Raw genomic sequence first — 21,753 nt, forward strand, 5'->3', positions numbered from 1 at the left:
AGCCTTTGCCTCTGTGGACTGGCCTCTTGCACACCAGGTGAAAGAACCTATTTTGGGATGACAAAGTCACTGCATAAATACATACGCATATTCTAATGCTTATCAGATTAATTCTGGCAGCACACTATGAGGACTCAACCATCCATGCCTTTGAAACTGGTAAGTTTCCTTCCCCAACACTACTACACAGAGGTATCACCTTCGCTAACAAGTGTATCAGGCTTTCTTTCAGCCCTCAGACCCACGATTCTGCACAGGCTTTGCTATGTGGGATGACAGCCACTGCAGCTAGAGGAAATGAACGTTCCACAGTATTAGGTGCACACCCTTCCCAAGTTCATAGTCTCCACTCAGGCACAAAAAAAACCAAAGAAGGACAAGGCAGTAGGAGCAGCACACAAGAGAGAAAGACTGAGGAAAAGGAGTATCTGCATTGAGCATCTTAAGCCTGTAGCTTTACAGATAAAAAATGCATGCACAACTGAAAGCATGACAAAAATTTTACGGAAATAAGGACACTGCACAAGCAAAAATTGAACATACTGTCTGTAGTGCTGCGGGTCAATCTGTATGTCAAATGTACGAATTCTGTTTTGAATTATGAACTGCCTCTATTTTTATGTCTAACAGCTGCTTTTCACTCTCGTACCATATTGAACTGTGCTCCCCATTAGAAGAAGAGCAATAGCTACCAATTTGTCAGGGTAAAAAAAATAGCCAACACAGTAATTAAAAGCTAGTAAGGAATGTCATGGTTGCTTCAATATAAAATGGCTTTTCTGTTTTCTCTGAAAAAGGTATTAAGTCTGGAAATAAATAACTTACACAACAACATAAAAAGAGTCCAGGCTATGGTGCTGTATCCTGTGATCTCTGAGGGACTGAGGGGAAGGACATATGGACAGAAGTATCAAGACAAAGACAGGGTGAGAGGTAGGGCTTTCCCAGAAGGCAGGTAATCCCCAAGTCTGTGGGTCAGTCTTAGCTGTAGGAAGGTGGTCTATACATGAGCACAGAAAATCCTAACCCTGACACAAGGACACAGGATGTTTCACAGCAGCAAAGAAATAAGACAGTAAGCCTCTGTGTATAATATGGTCTAAATTAAGTAAAACTGAGACAAGAAACCCATGCTGAACCTACCCTTTTACTTGCTTCCTTTACCTCTCACTTGACAGCTACTTGTTAAAGTGTAAAACCTCCCAGGAGATGAAGCTCTGGAAACACATGTTAATGAGCAGCGCAGAGCCTGAGGCACTAACAGCTGCTCCATGACCTGTAGGCTACCTGGTCCCAAAAGTAGAAGGGTGACAAAAGACTGGCCATTCTCAGGGAACACAGGAAAGTAAAAAAAGAGTGGCTGCCTCTACAAAAGCCAAGAAGCTACAATTATTCAACCCAAACTCCACCTCCTAGTGCCTGCACAGGATGGGACAGAAGTAACAGCAGCCCTGCAGCTTTCCTTAATATGTCCTTGCATCCAGCTCCCTGTCCTGGCTTACCCTGATCTCATTGCCACCCTCACCACTTCGCTTTCAGAAGGGGACTCGCATCAGCCAAGAGATGAAGCTAGTACATTGAATCCATTTCTGAAAAGCCTCTACTGAACTAAAGTTCATGGCCCAAAAACTGTTTAGGCTCTTTGAAAGATCGTGGTCTAGCTAGGCCGACATATCAGGCACTCCTCAGACAATAGTGAGACAATGGTGCTTTACACAAAACACTATGGGGGACCAGGTAGACCTGTGTATGAAAGCCAAGGACAAAAACAAATACCTGGGAAGATCTCACTTCCTTAAGGGAGATCAGCTGCATCTTTGGGATACATGACAACCCTTTCCTGTCAGACAAAGGGTTGTTATGTCTAACATACCTAAAACAGCATTCACAATACAAAATGCCTTCTACACAGAAGGCACAGCAGTAGAAACACTTTTTGTGAAAGAAGTATTCAATATCAAACTCTTCTGTACTTTGTACAGAAGAGACTCAGCTTCCTCAGAAGAAGAAGCCAAGTATCTATAGATGTTACATACCTGCAGACATTGTAATATATATCTATCTACAGAGAGACAGAGGCCACCCTCACAGAGAATTCAGAGCACTTATGTTTCAATAGGAGCCAGGTTAGGAGAGTCTAAGCTTTGGTATAGAGAATGTTTGGTTATACATCTGGTATTCTTAGCCAAGACAGCAAAGAGCAGACTAAGAGCATGACCATTACACCCCAATCTTCAGATACTGCATTACGCACAGTTGGAACATGGAACTGCTGCACCGCCTGCAAAAGTGAGTACCTACAGACCTCAGTGATCACACAGTTTTAGCAGCAGATCTTTAACACTTTGGAAGGGATGCTGTTAAGAAACAGCACTGGCAGCAGCCATTTATGTAAATCTTATTCCTCTTTCAGAATAGAGGAAAATCCTCAAAGAATAGAAGCCAGGGGGCTGATATTGCCAATGCTGTCTCCGGAGGGTACACAGACAACTGTCTCTACCCCACAGCCCAGCACTGTTCTAGGGGTGCATATCAGACACTCTTTTTTAGAAAAAAAAACCCAGTTAATGGGACCATATATTTTAATTTTTAAGTGTCTCAGCATTGATGGATTAAATACCTGGTATTATAGAAATGTCATTCATCCTTTCAGGTCTACTAAATACCTCTGAGTTCCCACTGCTATCAGAAGTCTTAAAGTAGAAAACAAGACCTGAATTAAAAGAGATTCTCCTTCACACTTTTTTTTCCACATCTATTGAACAGAAGTGGTAAAATGTTTATTTTAAAGGGAATCAGTAAAGGTAAATAGCTTTTGTTCAGGTAAATAAATCCTCTGAAGAATAACATTCACAATATTGTCCTGACCTGACTTGATTTCCCTGAACCCAGAGAAGCACACCTGACGTCTCACTTCACCAAAGAGTTTCATGCAGATTCAGTGGCTACACCTATATGAAACATGAGGTATAGAAATCAAAGGAATCTTAGGAACAGATACAAATATTTGTTTAACATGGTTCAATTGCACTTTAAAACATTATATGGATTTTATGCAAATATAGAAAGGTTGAAATTGTTACAATTTAGGATCAAAGTCATATGCAGTCTGAAACGTGGGAACAGAAGCATACAAGATGAAAAGAGAAAAAGTTTCTTCTACTTGCTTCATTATAATTCCATCAAACTATTGATTTCAGAGGAAATTGTTCGCAATTTAAATGTCGTTAGTGAGGGCAGAAAGGGACTTGCTGAGCTGTGAAATAATTAGGAACTTATTTCCTTCTTCCTGTAGAGGGAAGAATTCCCATAAATGCCAGTGTCAGTGCAGACTGGCACACATCCTCTTAGCTTATGTGTTAGCTATTTCTTAAATTATCAGTACGTATGGTACTGTAGAGGGTTTGGCTGGGCTCAAGCATATTTTCTTCACAATAGCTTGTGTGGTGCTGTATCTTGGCTATGTGATCAGAAGAGACTGATCCTACTCTTTCATGTAGGGTTGAACGAGGCTGCTGCAAGGAGAAGGTGAAATAATCAAACCAGAGACCATGTTCCTCGGCAAGATGTTGAAGGATCAGGTGCACAAGAAAGACATGGACCTGAAGCAGGTCCAGAGGAGGCCACAGAGATCACCACAGGGCTGAAGCACCTCTCCTGTGAGGACTGAGAGAGTTATTGTTCAGCCTGGAGAAGAGAAGGCTCTGGGGAGATCTCACTGCAGCCTTCCAGTACCTGAAGGGGGCTTATAAAAGAGAGGGAAAGTAACTTTTTACACAGACAGATAGGGATAGGACAAGCAGGAACAGTTTTAAACTAAAAGAGCAGAGATTTACATTACATGTCAGGAAGAAATTCTTTACTATGAGAGTGATGAGGCACTGGAACAGGCTGCCCAGAGAAGTGGTGGATGCCCCATCCCTCGAAGTGTTCAAGGCCAGGTTGGATGGGGCTTTGAGCTTTCTGGTCTAGTGAAAGGTGCTCCTGCCCATGGTAGGGGGTAGAATCTTTTAGGAATCTTTAAGTTTCCTTCCAACCCAAACCATTCCATGATTCTATTATATCCAGTGTTGAAAACATAGGTTTGTTCTAATTACTGCTGTGCATCAACCAAGTAGCCTGGCGGTGTTCAAGAGTCTGAGAGGAGGCCCGGCTGACTGCAAGTGACTCCAGCTGGCAGAAGCAAGCAAGTGGCAGTGCAGTGTGGGGCTGAACAGCCTGCTGGGGTTAAAAGGTACCATATGAGGAAGCGGCTCACAAAAGTACATGCTGTGAACTTGGATTTCTTGTAGCAGTATGAATGCCTCCAACTTCAAGCATTTATGTAAATCTTCAAATACATCCAAATACACTTTTCTTATCTCCCCTCTCCATTTTGACTCATGCAGGTCCCAGCAAGACTGTGCATGTCCAGCTTAAAAGGAATTTTGAAAAACATCAAGGATAATACCTTTTCGATGATGACCTGTCTTGTTTCAGGTTTTACTTTTGGAATACTATGACAGCTACTTTTCAAAGCACGCATAACAGGACTAGCAACAGACCCATACCTCACTGCTGCTCCTGGTAATTGCCTACCACAGTTCCCATGTACTACTGCAGACCTTGTTGTGAATCCTAACATGCTCATTCCCTGCTGTAACCTGTTCATATAAGCAAATATACGTGAAACTGGATTACAATCCATATTTAAAATTCCACTGACAATTAGACAGATGTTATAAACCTCTGGTTCAACTTTATGCATGCAAATATGCAAGTATTCAGCTTTCAGACTTCAGCCAAAAAGTATTTTAATAAGAAAACTAGGCTATATTCAACCAAAAGCTTTTCTAGAATTAACTCAGTTTTAATTTGTTTGCCTGAAACAAAAATGCTAGTTCAGCCAGGAGTTAGATCTAGTGATGGCTATTACAGTTTGTAGACTCACAAGTTATAGGAACACAAATTGGTTTAAACCTGAATTATAATCTGATCATGGCCACCATAAAAAATATCCTATGATTTTATCAGACAATAACATTTTAGGGGCAGTTTCTCCAACAGATTATTTATCTTGAGTTTTCTAAAAACAGGTTGTACCTAAAACAGGCCAATTATTTCTAGGAACAAGGCTAAAAATGTCTATCTTTTTTACCCACATGGAGAAAAACATATACATATCTGCAAGACCTGGAGGCCTTATGCTTAAGGTCAAAAACTCGATGGTTGGCAAAAGAGACACAATGTTTCAGGTATCCATCCATATGGACTTTTGTCCATAATACATACTGATAAAACCTGTATTATCATACACAGCAACACTGAATACATTTATGCCCTTTATTCCTAGCCTATTTTAATTATTTCAATGCAGAATATTACATTTCTTTAGAATATAACACAGTCCTCTCCTTTTTTTCTCAAGTGAGTTGCTTTTTCCCCTCCCCCAGACACCATCTTTCCTCACATGCTTATGGGTGGCATTTTGCCTCTGACTCTAGCTCTCACACCTGTCTTTCCATTTCCCCTTCTGAAGTACATGTTTATCTCCTTGCTGCTCCCTCTGCCCTTTTTATCAATACCAGCCATCTTCAATTCCCTATTCTCTCTCAGTTGCTCCATCACTGTCTCCTTATTAGCCCTTTCTCTGAACCCATCCTGGCTCTGAATGAGTAAGGCAGCTCCAGCACACCCAGCCAAGGACTGGTTTTGTTTATCAAGGCTGAGTTATGTCTGTGAGTCAGATTTCCAATCATGTAGATACTGAAATGTGTGAAGCTGGACATGGGGTAATGAAAGACTATTATTCCTGGAAGGTCCCAAAGCACTCCAGTGAAGTCAGGGACACCCCATGATGTCACTAAACCTTTGCACTGGTAGACTTTGTAATTAAATGAGACAAAAGCATTCCGTGAATCATGAGACATGCACCAAAGCCACAGCAGGGCAAGACTTGCACCATCATATTGCTTTAAAATTCACCTAACAGCATTTCTCATCGCTGCGATCCACAGATGTCTATGCTGATGCAACTGTATATCACCTTTTCCCATGCCATCAAATATCCCCTTAAATGTGATTTCAAATATCTGAATGCAAGTATGTGCATTCATACAGTATAGATGTTTGGGTTCATAAACTCATGATTGGATTACATAAAATAATCTCATCCAGACCTTCTCCTCCATTATCTCTAACCTTTTTAAACACACCATCTGAGAAGGAGAACACACAAAAGGAGAAACTGTTTATAAAACATGTTCCACCAAGGCAGTGTGCAGTTAAGTTGTAAGAATAAGCTATATTTATTTGGGGATCAGAATTCCAGAATTTACCAGTGGAGAACAAAACCCCACAAAACAGGTGTTATTTTTCTTTACAGATTAAATATAACCTAGATGTCAAAGGCTTGATGTACCCTTCACAATTCAGTAGCTCTCAAATCTCACACAGACAGTACACTGGAGCCGCAACTGTCATTTTACTCGAAACACCACAGTGAGGCAAGAGCCTCACAACTGTTTCGTCTTAGAAGATGGATTTAGATTAAAATTCCATTGAAAAATACATGAACCTATGTCAACTGACATCGCCTGAGTTTCACTTCACAAACAGAACTCATTAGCTGACCCAGGAGACAGAAGACTGAATGCTCATTAAAAAGTCTTTTGACATCTCCATTCCTAACCAGCCGTGTCCACCAAGCACCTAAGTTTGTGCTCCAAAGTGTGCATCCAAGCTGCCAGTGTCCAAGCAGACTCACACAATTAGTCACAGGCTTACAAAAGGATTTAGAGATCGTGAGACCAAATTTTAGAAATCCCCATGGCTAAATGATGAACAAGAAAGGGCCTGAGAGTGAAGACGTTTTAAGAAACATTTAGGCAGTTTTCATGCCAAAGCAGCCTTATTGTGGGGCAGGATGTGCAGCAGAGTCTTACAGCTGAGCACCCTAATACCTCTACTCTGAGAGGATCATATCCTACTAAAGGGAACCACTGCCACAAAACATTTAGCAATATTTTGAAACAAAAAGGGCTGGCATAGATACCTAATTCTACATGACTTCAGACAGGAGGCAAGTACCTAAATTACCTGGGAGTGCATGTCCTGATACAAGTCTAGCAGCTTTTTTGGCTGGGCACCTCAAGATATTCCCTTTGCAGTCTCTCCTCAGCAGCCTGACAGTCCTACTGAGGGTTGAGGTCCCACACCGTCAGCTCCAGTGCAGAGGAAACCAGATAGAAGCCAATACACCTTACGCGACAGGTACTGTCAGACCCAAATAAAGTTTCACTTATACTTGGATAAAGATTCAAATGACCAACAAGTATAAGTTTCTCTGACTCAGACATCCCACTGCCTTCTTACTAGTACACTGGCACTTGCTCGGCATGTTCATCCACCTTTACTTTCAATGGAAAATAAAGTTCTTCGATATTTTTTCAACAAGATGAATGTTTTTACCATGCTGTTTCTCCAGGCACCGATGCAGGTTCATATGCCATTTTACTAGTGTAAGTATGAAAGAGCTGCTTTGAAATAATGCAAGGTGAAAGTTCAGTGATCCAGCTTCCCATCATCAACACACATACATGCTTCTAACAAGAACATGAACATAGCATGCTACATGTTGGAGGATCCTGATGGAACTCTCACATAAAGTAGAAGCCCTCACAAGTTGGATCACTGGATAGCTCTCTGATCAGTTATTCTTTCAAAATACTATTGATCATGACATTGATCATGTGACACAGACATCTTAATGAGAATAATACTAGTCAAGGAATCACTGAGTACCTTGAGCCTCTATAAATAAATCTGTATTACATATAAACATAAGGATGTCTTTTAGCTAGATAGATGGCCAAACAGATACATCGGGTTGTTGAGTGTAAATAAAACCAGTATCATTGCATCCATTTTATCCAGTTGACTGCCGACATAGGTATTAAGACAGCAAAACACATCTGACCAATTTGAACTATAAATGATATTATCTGAAAATGAAATTTGGCCAAAAGTTAAGTGTTTGCCTCAATTACTCCAACAATCTCTAACTGAAATAAATGGAATTATAAAGGTAAAAAATGGCCACATAAAAGAAACTAAACCGTGTTTTCTCTTCCATTAGGCTTATGTCATCTCATCAGTTTACACAGTCTAGAGGTGAAGAGGAGAAGAGGAACAGGCTAAATGTAGAAACCTTTTATATATTCTGTTTCAGTCAACATACTGATCAGCAGCAAAATGAAAATGTTTCAGTGACAATCTCCTTAGACTTATCAAGTACAACAATAAAAACCTCAATAGTTCTGACCAATTGACTTCAAAATTGAAATAATCTAGGCAGGAAGGACCCAGCATCATCCCAGTCCACTCAGCCTTCACCTGACTGTCCAAGGATTCTTTCAGCACAGCATATTATGTAGTTAATCATGAGCATATTGCAATCATTAGACATTGAAATCACTGAAGTCTGAGAGCTGTAAAGGATTCTCACCTTCTCAGTAGCTGCTAATGTCCCAATCAATGTACTGTCACTGCAGAGCCATGGGCTGCATCCAACAATGAACTTCAAAATACTACACGCAGAACAGCTCAACTGTTTTATCTACCTGAGCCTTCAATGCATGTCAGTCAGATACATAAACTATTATCTCTTAAATTTTAATTAGCATATTAGAATAAGGTGTGATATTGGTCACACTCAGCCCTTCAAAATAAAATAAAACCTGGCATTGTATCTCTGAAGGAAATAACACTACCATAGCATCTAACACACATGCCTTCAGACTCACAGAATTATTTACTGCCATTAAAAATAAATGATAAATAACTCTTACAGAAAATAGAAAGGTAAACAGATGATGAGAAAACATTGTGCTTATTGTCTCTTAACGTATATAATTGTATGTTAAACCAATCACATCTTACCCTGTCTTCGCTGTTTAATACAATCTCTTTAATAAAGATGCCTTTCCACACACAGCCAGACTTTCACTTTGCACTGATGCAACTCAGAGCTAAATGTCAACCTGTGCTTTCTTTTCACTACTTCCTCCAGATTTTGCTTCTATAGTTCTCCACACAACAGCAGCAGCAAAAAAAAAAAGCAAACAAGGAACCTCTTCCTGTGTCAAGGCTCTTCCACCTTCGGTCACACATTAGCAATCCCCTGAGCAATGTTGCAGAACCTCTACCACCCTCGTGGCCACTGAGGCAACTTACCAGGGAAATGAAAGGCAAAATCATTTGCATGCAGATTTTAAAACACACACTGATTTGAGCTAGAAAAAAATGAGAAAGACAAAAAAGAAAAAGAGTTCTTATTACAAAGAGCGATGTATTCAGTTATAAATCCACTGAGAAAGGACAGAACCCTAGAGAAAGCTGACACCACTTGTCTAAAATCAATGTGTGTGCACACATTGGATATGGTCTTGAGTGGCTGCGTATGCTGCAGGTTGATGCATGCTAGACTACTGCATAAATTAGCAATGGCAAAGAGATACTCTGTGCTTAGTTCCTCTACAGGACGAAGTATTTTATGCTTAACCTGAAAGACTCTGAGACCTCTGGGAAGCAGGGGCAATAAGAAAGGTCTGTGATCCTTCTTCAGCTCTTTTTTCCCACAAATTTCACAGATTCTGACATTATGGAATTCCTTTAATTTGCCTGATGAGGTTTTTGCTGGCAACAAAAGGTTTTCCCCACCCCCATATTATTTCACTGAAGTAGTTAACTATTTATTTTACCCGACCTGACCCCTACTGAACTGCCGTGTGAAGTTATGCTATCTGCCAGCCTGCCATAAGCCCCACTTATCCTAACATGGGAGGAAAGCACTCATTTGGAAGTGCAAAGTCCCATGGCAGGCTGTCAGGCTCTGCTCCACGGCTGGCAGAGTTCACCATCGCTCTGTCTGGGGCAGTCTCTGTCCTGCTCTGAAACCCGTGAAAAAGATGGTCAGTTCAGGTGGATCCCAGTACAACAGAGACTGAGGTGAGGAAGAGCAGCATTCAGGGAGGGTATATGCACAAGAATTTCACCCTCCTTCCATTTACACAGCTGTGCAGAGCATAGTCCACGGCCCATTCCTCCAGCTGTACTTACTGGCACAGCAGTCTGCCAGACTTCCTTAGCTCTACAGGTCCTCTGTGCTGAGGGCACACTACACCCATCCTCTGCCTATGGGGCTGGTGATCTGTACAACAGGAAAACATGTTTTTCAAGCCTGACCCTTAAAAAACCAGACATACCCAAGGAATCCAGTTCACACTTGTGAAACTCCATCATCAGGTTTGCACAGGACGTGACATTCATCTGTCACTTATACTAATACAAATCAAATCGGAAGCCAACCAAGGAAAAGCTCAAACATTATAGAGAGAAATAACTCATCCTCAACGAGTCCTCTTACTGAACAAATACATGAAAAGAACACTGCAATGATTCCCAAAGCAAGTACTGAACACCTTGAATGTTCAGTGACAAGTAATAGCACCATCCACCTTATGAGCTATGCATTGTTACCAATGGAAGTATCAGGTTTTCTCCATTTAGAGGAATAGAATTAAAAGACAGTTACTGTAGAGACTAACGAAGGTCCATAGAGGTTGCTTTTTATAGAGTAAGTAGCCTGAAACAGAATGGGAAACCATATAAAGCAACATCAGTTTTATCTGCTTTGCAGTTCTATTTAAAACATTTTCTATGCTGTGTAAGAGCATGCAACTATTATTGGTTCAAGCTAAAATGCACTCTTACACCTGTGCAGCATCTATAGTTAAAGACCTGAAATATATACGATTTCTAAACACGTCTGTTCAGACTTACTTAGGTAAACCAGAGATCTCAAAAACACCCCAGCTTAAAAAGACTTTTAAACCTAAATCAGCAAACAACTCAGGCTGACGCTGCAATTATTTCAGCTCATAGCCCCTCACATATTAGACACTAAAATGAGAATAATGAACAGCAATGAACATGTGATCACTCTGATTAACAGACTGAGCACCCTTTGTTATTCTGGTGAAACTTCCAAAGAACCAAAACAAGCATCTATATATAAACTGAAGAGAACTGGGAGATACGTGGTCTGCAGCTGCTCCACGTTGTTAACCTGCATAGTACAGTAATGCCAACTGTTTCATGTCTGCCTGCTTCAACAATATGAACACAGCCAACAGCAGCCTTTGTCAGAATAAATCAGTATGCAGAGCACCTCCAGAAAACAAAAGGCCATAAGAAAAGGGGTGAAAAATGACAAGTGGGAAGGAATAGGAAGATAATTGTCAGAAGTTTATGCTCCCCAGTGGCACAGCCAAAATGAAAATTGCAAGGTCAGGGCTGGTGTGAAACCTTCTCTAACTTCTGCAGACTGAAGTCATCACTACCTCCCAAGGGGGAGTACAGAGGTGGTATTTTCTGTGGGACAAGATCTTCCTTGTGCCAGATGGATCCTATGGGACCATCTATGTTACACACAGAAGGGTCAGTGCTTTGTCAAGTTCACCTTAGCACTGAAAACGGAAAAGGAAATCACTGCGGTGTCTTGGCCTTTCCTCCTGGGGCTGTACCACATGCAAACCTGAGACTCAAGTGCCACACTGCTGAAATCACCTGTTTGCTATGTAGAAGAACTTCTCAAGTTTGTATCACTTCAGGCATCTGTGCCCCATTTTGGTCCTCCCCCCACTTCAATACAGATCATTGCCAAAGAACATAATTTATATCTCACTTTATCAGCTTCCATGAAAATTGTCCTTACCTGTCACCTAAAATGCTAACACAAATAATGTGTAGTTTCACTTTGGTATGTAGCTAATCATGCACATATTAAACTATTCTATTAGAAGCCAAAGAAGATAACATATTGCATTTATATTTAGCTTTTCTCCATTTAAACTTCCTTAAGAAGATTAATATAATTATAGACAGGTCCGCAGTGCTTTAAGTTGGCACGACTTTACCGAATTACATGGCAATTTCTCAATTTTAATTAGCTGAGAATATGGTAATAATGTTACATCACTTAAAGTACAACAGAGAAATAACTCAGGACAAAATAAAGATGGGAATATGCTGTAAGCAGCCAGAATAATGGCAAAAAGCTCATTAATACCAGCCATTTATGATGATTTCCTCACTACTTATGTTGAAAGTCCTGAGACTGTTATATACACTGAGATATGCCAGAAACATGCTTTAGAAATTGCCATGCCACACAAGACATTTTTCACAGTGGCCTTTCAATCAAAGACTTGACCCACTGTGCTGCTAGCTGGTTATGCCTTACTAATAGGGAAAATTAGTACTTTGCAGCCAGGGTAGAAGCTTTTCTTGACCCTAAATGGTTTATGCCCCCCATAAGCAAACCCAACAGCTTTTGTAATTTTTATCTGGACTCATTTAACTGCAATTACTATTCTTTTCACTGACAGCAAATGTCTAATCCTTCGTAGCACACTGTGAGACCAACGTCTTCCACACATCCATGCCTGCCTTGAAGCCAGACAGTGCTAGATGTGAAAAGTATTTACACGCCACATCTCTGTGTGTTTGTTGTCCTTGGCAAAGGTCAGTTTTTAGCTGAAATACAGGATGAATGTGTTTCCTCACGCCATAAATAAAGGCATACACTTTAATGAAGCAGTATTTTTTAATATCCATTCATTGATGTTTAAACACAGAATCAGTACAGTGAGCAATCATTCATCACAAGAGGGACAATCTAGAACAAGTAAATGCTTATGAGCACCTACGAATAAAACATTATTTCTTCTTCAACACATAAGCCTACAAAATCGCACCACAGAAATTTTACACCAAGTCTAACAAGCTTTGTTCTACAGGATGGCTGAAAGTCTCTACAGCAAAATAATTAACATTATACCTTCTTATAAGAACAGAATTAATATGTTCAGTTTTCAGCCGTAACTCCATTGGAGCTCCAACCACATATGAAAGAATTCATGTAATATTCATAGAACTATTAAACGAGTAAATGCATTTATATAATTCCTTGTTTATAAGGGAAGGCAGCTGATAGTGTCCATAACTGTTGTACTAATGTATAAACTAAATACGTTTTCCACAAGTTTTTAGTACTTGATGGTCACATTCTTCAGTCTGAAATACTGTAGAACTTTTTATTCTCCTATGTTTTCACTATTTTTCACAAATATTTACTGGAATTACCAGATTTCATGCAGTTTAAATCGAGACAAAGTCAGTATGACCATTTTGGGTTTTCTTCACAGGATAGTCTTCATGAAGAAATCACCATTGCTATTTCATCTAATGGTTATACTTACAAAAAGATCTGAAACCACTTCTGGAATCAGCTTAAGATTCAATACTGATTCTGAGTGACAAGTAAAGGGGCTTTCCATGTGGCCCAGCAAATTATATTCTTAAAAGAGGACTCTGTGACAACCAGGTTTTCAGATGCTAGGGCTAAAAAGACAGAAGAAGAGGCGCATGAGCTTGACAACTGGCCATCTGCCTGTACCCTCAGCAGCATCAACAACTTGGTAAGAATGCATGAGAGCAAGCTTTTTCCTTGGAGAGATTGCAGCTCTCTAACCATCCACAAAAGTACTCAAAAATAAGAATAGATCTGCAAAGACGGCAGAAAACAGAAATCTGGTCTTCATAGCACCCCCAACCTGGATGAGAAAAATCACTTCGGCTGCCGTTCACTAGAAGGAGTCAGCACCAAATCAAAGATTGACCAGTATCACTGTGGACCCAAGTGAGCCCCATGACATCAGTAGAACTACTCCAGACTTACTCAGCTGTAAATGAGATTAAGAAGCTGATTTTCAGCAAGTACTTTTAACACAATGAAGTGCTTCCTGGTTTTAACACCTTTATCAACCCCAGATTGACAGAAGAGTGTCCTAATTATTTTCATATTTTGCTGTACGTGTGACTATTGTGGGCTGAAAATTCCCCATCAAACATTATTTTTTCAACATTAAGGAAAAAGAATGAGTGACTACACACATACAAAAAAAAATTCAACCATTTTCAGAAAAGCTAATCACCTGGAATACCATGTTTAACCCACTGGCTATATTTTCTACTTGAGAGCAAATGCTGCCCATCACAAACACCTTATTGGGTAGAAACATGACAGTTGAACAGTGCAAAGTAATCCTGCTTTCTAGCCTGGTTCTTAATATGAAAATTCTCACCTATAAATATAAAATGGAACATTCAGTTAAAGCAGCAAGATTTCAAGATGGCAACCTGTATGAGATGAAATGCAGAAAGCTACATGGTGTGAAAAGAGCTTATTCTTTAATTACACACTACTTTCTACAAATGGTATATGACCATTTTGCACTATCTTTTGGCAAACAGTATAGTTCATTACATAGGTGACAAGCTGTTGCCCCTTTTATTTCTCATTAATGCCTCCAGGCTGGAAGGAGACATCTGGATAGTTAGCTGTTTTCTTTAAGCCTCCTTTTTGCCCTCAACTCTTTGCTCCAGACAGGCTCCCACTGAGCATTACAGAAGACTCCCTTAGAACAAGTGGTTCAGCTCCATCCTAATTGCCAGAAGGTCCCACCACCTTCTATGACAGACAGGAGAAGACGAAGAGGGCTCATGCAGGTCTGCTGCCTTAAAGCAAGCTATGGAATGATGCTCACACCGCAACCTTTACCTAAGACTGTTTTCTGCCTGCTGCCTTGCATTAGCATGTGCTAGACCATGACTTACTCTCTCGGGATTCCATAATGCCAACAGCACATGTTTAGCCCTTCCAGTAGGGGAATACAATGTCTGACATAAAGCTCCCATGAGATAATGGGTCCTCCCAGGAGAAGCCTGACTCATAAAAGCAACAATTGTTGCCAGTCCTTAGGCAGGACTCTTTCCTGTTCTTCCTCCCATAGAAATTGGATGGATGCAATCTTGCGTGAGCATACAGAAGGCTGTCGGGGGGAGAAGATGTTATTGATGTACCTTGTTTAGTCTCTCTTCTTTCAGTGAGATTTTCTAGCTACTGCTGCACAGGACAGTAGGCTTATCATTATGAGTCAATTTTGCCTTGTTAAAAGGAGCTCCTTTGCCTTAGATGAAGTCAATTCAATGAAACATCTGTAAAAATCTTCACCCTCTTGCAGTGAGGAGGACATACATCCTTAAGAGTTGTCCTCTTTAGCAAGATTTATTTAATGCCAAGGCAGAATTATATATTGCAGGGGCTTTTTTAGATTTACTCACATTTCAACCCTTTCTTTAATTATGAGTGAATTGTCCCAGCAATTTAGAAGTTATTTTCATGCTAGGTGCCGAAACTTTATTAAGGTAGGTATTTTGACTCTGAGTGATTAGACTCTGACTCAAATGAGAATTCATATTCTGCGCAGTAAGTAGTACATGGAAAAATATATGCCAACATGTATCTTCAGCTCTTTATTTATGAGCAATGAAAATATGGGAAATTAGTAGAGACTAATAGGAAAAGCCAGAAATGGAAATAGTCCCAATATAGAGAAAAGTATCTGGATTAATTCTGACTGGACTCTGCTTTCAAATTTATTTGTCTTGACACATTAGCACTTTAACAATGACAGCCTACAGGTTTACTTTTAGGCACTTAATATGTTAAAACACGTGATGAAAGTAGAGAAAGAAAAAGAAACTGAAAGGAGAAACTGAAAACATTTTCTGTAAAGACACTCAAGCACTCTTCCCAGCATTGTGTTGGTGAACAATTCAAACAACAGCACATACATTTGTATAACAAAAACACCTGCATAAAGACTGTCACGCATTTTAAAAGTGCTAAACAACATACTGAGCGGCTAAGTGGTGTGGGAATTTGGCACTTCTGAAAACTAGGCCATCCATTTAAGTGCCTAAACCCACATTTTTCCCCTCCAAAGGTAGATGTTCACAATTCGAATGCATTGTTCCTAGTATCAGTACAGTATGCAGCTGAAAGAGCACAGTGACTCGTTTCACCAGACCGGTACAAGATCTCCACAATACCATTATCTCTGTGAAGTATGCAATTTTTATATGATGCAATGATGGGGACAGGGTTAATTTCATAAACCACAGATTTTCTAACAGCAAGGCAAGGAGGAGCTGTCAGACAAATAACCATCAAAAAATGGATGGTGATTTTGCGTTTTACAAACCTTCAACATTGCACTTAATGACTCTTTTACTACGTGTTCTACTAGATCTCTTTTTAGGATGAATCATTCGTTAAATCACACCTACTGAATTTCTTGCAGTATCTATCAAAAAACTATCTGCAGGAATGTAAGGGTAGGTTTCAAGCACATACAAGCACTGTGAATATTAGAATGTTGTATAAACTCAGTATAGGTACATTAGCAGAGACTCATAGAATGGAAAATGTTCATCTTAAAGAGAGATATTAAAATTATATTTATTAACAGCTGACATGAAACTGTATTCAACATTATTTCATCTATAGAATCTTTAGTGAAGAAATGAAAATCATAATTCCTTCCATGTTATATCTAAACAAGATTCCTGTCTCATGCCACTGACTTAGCTCTCACAAAAAGTGTAGGAAATGGTACGAAATGGTGTAGTAACAGCAAAAATGTTAAGCTATATTCGATAGGAAAGTTAAAATTGAAAGACGATGTACAAACTTCCAGGTATTTTGAAATAGCAATAAACAGATGGCTAGGTACAAGCTATATAACTAGTTTTCACCCATCTATCGCTGCAACAGAGGTAGATTTTAGGAATGCAATAACCTACATAATAACCTGAACACAGTAACCTGAACACAGTTAGGAGCAGTCATCAGCAACAGGAGCAAAAGGAGTCATCAGCAACTGTACTTGCAGTAGCTTTCTTAGGCCCTGCATAAAATTGATTCCATCTAAAGTAAAACCATTCAGAGCAATGGATTCCACAAAAATTGTCTTCTCATCTTCTGAAGTCTTACTTTCGTGGCCACTTTCATGTTATGTAAGCCACCACTGCTTCCCAAAGGAACAGTCCAACCTTCTCTTCCCAATCCTTGCACAGCCATGCAATGAATTTGACAGAGGAGGTGGGTTAAACTAAGCTAGCCAAAAAATGGCTGGTCTTTAACCAGATGATTTTGGAAATGAAAGAAAAGTGTTCCATTTTGATATTTTGTGATGGACACAATTTTATGTTTCAGTTTAAAAACTGTTTTTTCTACAGTTCATATAAATTGAACATAAATTTTAAGATTAAAATGCATATTAATTATCCCCCAAAAAAATTTCCTCGCAGCTTTTTTTCTTTTGTACTGAAGACTGTCAGCATCAGAGTGACACCAAAATTTCTGACGAAATGGAATCTCTCATGTAGGCAGTTTCATAAATTCGAATAAGCAGCAATAAAGCATACCACTAAAGGGGAAGAAAAAGGTTATCTGTATCTATTTATTGTCAAGCAGTTCAAAAACATGGTGGGCATAAAGGGCTATAGCTTAAGATAGTAGTTTTCATCTCTAGCTATAGAAAGTTACAAGCAATTTAGTCACTCTTTCACTGGCACAGCTCCCCATTTGTGAAGTATTTCATTGCTACAGTGAGGTGGGAATTAATTCATCAGTTTACATGAGAATTTCTGATACTACAACATGATCTCCTGAACAAAACACAAAAAGCCAAATATTCAAAACCAGAACAGTGTAAGTTAATAACCTGTCATTATTTTAAGCACAATTAAACAAATACTTGAGACCAAAATTTCTCTGCTTCTTCAGAACTGCCATTATTATAATCATTGTGCTAAAGTACAGAAAGCAGAACACAAGTCCACTGTGTGAATAGGAGATGGGGATTTCGCTGACAAAATTAATCTGTATGTTCAGGTGCTATCTAACTTCTTAACAATATGCTGCAGTATTAGATCTGTTCTCATGTACAGCCTTATTGTTACTGTTCTTCACAGCCAATGAAAGTTAAGAATGTATTAGGATGAAGACGTATTTCAGGACTGATATGATGTCCCTGTTTAGCCTCAGGGAAAAAAAAAAGGCAAATAGGAAAAAAAAAAGGCAAAGCAAGGTGAGAAAAACACTGAAAAGAATAAAGATCTCTTTCAGGGCAACCAAGCACTGCTTCTGTGTAAACTATGTCAAATGACATATAAAATGAAAACAATTTCAGGGCATCATGCATTTTTATTTGAAAGATGACAGATCAGCAGTTCTGTTCAGTCTGCACGGTTTCTGGAGGAGCAGTGTTTCATTCAGGGGCAGAAAATAGGAACAAGGAAACTAGATATTCTTTTAAAATGGAGGACTCAACATGTCTACAATTTAATATCCTTTTCAGATCCTGCAGTAAAAAGCATAAAAAATCCATTTCTGATATTCTGCCAGATGTAGTTAAACAAGAGTAAATCTTGCACAGTCACAGGACCTGACTGAACACCTCACTCTATAAGAAATCAACCCATTTATTGCTTTCTGACAATGAACTTAAAAATTATTAAATTGATGAATAATCTGCTCTCTATTTAGTTCCCACTTAATACACAAAGATGTGCTTTCACTAATAAATTGCTAATTACAACATTCCCAAACCAGGTCGCATCTCTGCAGTGTCAAACAGCTCTAATAACTTGGAAGTGTGAACATAATGCTTTTTTTAAAAAAAAAAAAGTGCATTGAAATACAGTCTAAAAGGATCAGCTGAACTACTACTTCTATGATTACAAGTTAAGTCCACAGAAGGGATAATAAATGTCCTCTGGATCAGGCCTATCTATTTGGATGGATCTGCAGCATGGTTATGTACTACCTCAACATTTCAATAGTACTAGTGCAGGAAGAGGCTGTGCAATCAATCAAAGCAACAGGGGAAAAATCAGATAAAGTCTGAGAAGCTGGTTCCAAGAAGAAAAATCTCACAGAGATAAACTTAAGAGTTTAAAGAACAAACACAATTACACCTTAGGTTCTCATCATAACTGAAATAATACTTGTACACTGACTTACATGGACTTCTGAGAATCTAGCTCTGAGTTTATAAATTAAATGACTGGCAAATGGACTGAATGGGCACTAGAGGCAACTACATACACAGAGGAAAACCCTCAGTGATGCTTAATTTGCTAGTATTGTCACTTGGCTTTATGCAAGGGTTCCAACAAATCTTTATCAAACAGACTGCCTTCTTTCAAGGGCTTCTCCTCTTCTCTGTAACCACTGTAGCTAAACCAATGCCATATTACACACTGACCCAAAGAAACATCTAAAGGAAATAAAGCATGAAAAATACTTAGTTTCAAGCATGGCTAATGAGTACTAAAGTACTGTGATCTTCCTTACACACCATTTCTACTCTTTCTCATTTAAATCTGTTTCTAGGTTGGACATCCATTCAGTGAACATCCACCCCTCTGTACATTAACTCTAAAGTGTGTGTTCCTGTGGGTTGAAGAAAGAAAGTAACCAGACTGAATATCTGAAGTACCTGCATCCTTGGCTGATGAGCTCATGACCATGAACTAACAAAGGTTTTGTCATTTAGAGTCAATTTCTGAGTGGGATAGTCAAAAAATGATGTTACCACTCAGAAAGTCCACAGCTGCAGCAGTGGCAGCAAGAAAAAAAATCACAGTCAAAGGCCAAAAAAAAGGTCTTAGGATGACCTTGTGCTGTCCTAAACTATTACCATGTACAAGTTGCTGTTGTTGACCCTGTACTAGAGACTTGCCCAAACACCGCACACAGTGCAGAACAGCTGCTGCTCCACCAGCACCTTCTCTAAGAAGAAACCACAAACCTGTCTACGATGACAAGACACTGAAGTTTGACTGAATAGTCAAGGCTTAGTGTTTTCATTTTATGTACTTCTCTAAGAGCTTACTGCCGTAAACCTGCCACTCAGTACACCACTGTACACCAAGAATATTGCAAAACGTCTCTCTAAAACACAATACAAACAAGCAGAGAACACAGAGAACATAAAACACTTATCTCAAAGGATACTTTTCTAATGCCCTTAAAATATGAAAAGGAAAGTGAAATTTTAGTGTGCTCAAAGTAACAATGCACTTTCATCAATTTCTGTAAGCATAACAATTGTTTCTCAATGGTGTTTAAATTGTCAAGGTCCTGAGACTGGTTTCCAGTCAACAATTTCCTAGTCACATGCTGACCCCCACAAAATTCAAGGCTCTCTTCCATTTCTCTTGAACAAGTTTGTTTCAACATTGACAAACCAGTTTGTTTTCCATCAGTTATGCCCTTAGGCTTTATACTTTATTCAGCTTAGAACATAGAAACAATAGACAGGTTTCACTTCCTGGTTTCTTGACAGAATACTTCAGAATACAGTTCAAAGCAACTGTTTTATTCAACCAGTTATACGATAAATAGTACCTCTGTTCAGTAGTTTTTACTGTATCAAACATTTAGAAACTGTCTTTCAAAGCAAGACCCAAACAAAACATAAACTAAAACCCTAAAGGCAAGAGTATACCACAGGCAATCTAAAGCTACATGGATTCTCAGCCACTGGGTGAACTATTCTACTTCACTGAAAATGACAGAACTTAGCTTTTCCTTTAGCACTAAGAGGCAGAGTAGTGAGATGGGAAAGCATTTTTTGAGCAATCTTGAGGCCTGGGGACAATCTGGAAGCATGGTCCTAGAGCCAGATCCTAAAGCATGCACAGGGGGAGCACGAAAGGCTGTGGCCGTGATGCCTGCACTGACAGGTTCACTTGCAAAGAAGAAAAAAAGAATACAGTACTTTAACATGATGTACCCTGGGAAAGAAGAATAATTGACGAAGATAACAGATGAACTGAATAAAGAAAACAAATAAAAAATAAAAAAAGACAAATGCAAAACTTCTCGCCAAGTCTAATAAAATTCGGCTAAACGAGGCCAACATAGCATTTATTGTTAACACCTTATTAGGTAAAAGGTAACCAAGAATCAAGGAAAGGAAAAGGATGTGTTCAAGGCTGAAATATAATTTCAAAATCTGTACATGCACAATCAGTTTATAACCAAAAGCTTGGAACCACGTAGAAATAATATTTAAACTAATATTCAATAAAAACATAGGTTTAGCCTTATAACTTCTACTGACATTTCATTTAATGTCTCAGGAATTTAATTTGGTCAATTGCAGATGGCCTTGCAGCTGTCATGGGACAAAACATGGCCCTCATGCAAGAAAGTAAGGTGCTCATGTAAAATTTGGCCTATTTGCTATTAAAATCCTAAGTCTTCCCAGTTTATTTTAACATGAATTAACTTTACATCATACGCTGATGCTTTTGCTGGTTCTGTGAAGTTTCCATACAGCAGAAATTCTATGTATCCAGACAAATTAAATATATTTAAAAAAAAAAAAAAAAGACAGACAGTGAAGCTTCACAGAGCAGCACGCAGAGGAACCAGACTCTGACGACTAGGATCACCTTTCTAATCACCTCCCTCCACACTTCTTCCTCAGTTTACGTTTGCAGGAAGGCAGGTAATTTACAGCTCCTCCTTGCCAAAGGAAAGCAAACAAAAACGCCGGCCACGTTACAGAACCTCCCATCCAGCAGGAAATGAAGGTAGTCATTACTGTAAAAAAGAAGTACCTTTTGGAGCCTCCAATATAGGTGAAGGTAAAGGTGGAGTCTGAATACCTGAAATCTGAAAGACAAAGAGCTGCTTTACTACAACTCGTCTTTATTTTGGCTGAAGTAGCCGAGGTTTTACGAACCAGCATTCAGCTCCCGACACGGGGATGGGTGGAGGGGCAGTCGGGG

General features: G+C 39.3%; 1 protein-coding gene across 1 annotated transcript in view; it reads right to left on the minus strand.

Moving 5' to 3' along the window:
• PARP8 (poly (ADP-ribose) polymerase family, member 8) overlaps positions 1–21,713 on the minus strand; it is a 111,960-nt gene extending 90,247 nt beyond the window's left edge. The window contains exon 1 of the mRNA XM_009081082.1: positions 21,583–21,713. Coding sequence (XP_009079330.1) covers positions 21,583–21,713 — 131 coding nt within the window. The remainder of the gene's footprint in view (positions 1–21,582) is intronic.
• Positions 21,714–21,753: the final 40 nt, after the last annotated feature.

Source organism: Acanthisitta chloris, unplaced genomic scaffold (assembly GCF_000695815.1).
Source record: "Acanthisitta chloris isolate BGI_N310 unplaced genomic scaffold, ASM69581v1 scaffold6938, whole genome shotgun sequence".
Lineage (NCBI taxonomy): Eukaryota > Metazoa > Chordata > Aves > Passeriformes > Acanthisittidae > Acanthisitta > Acanthisitta chloris.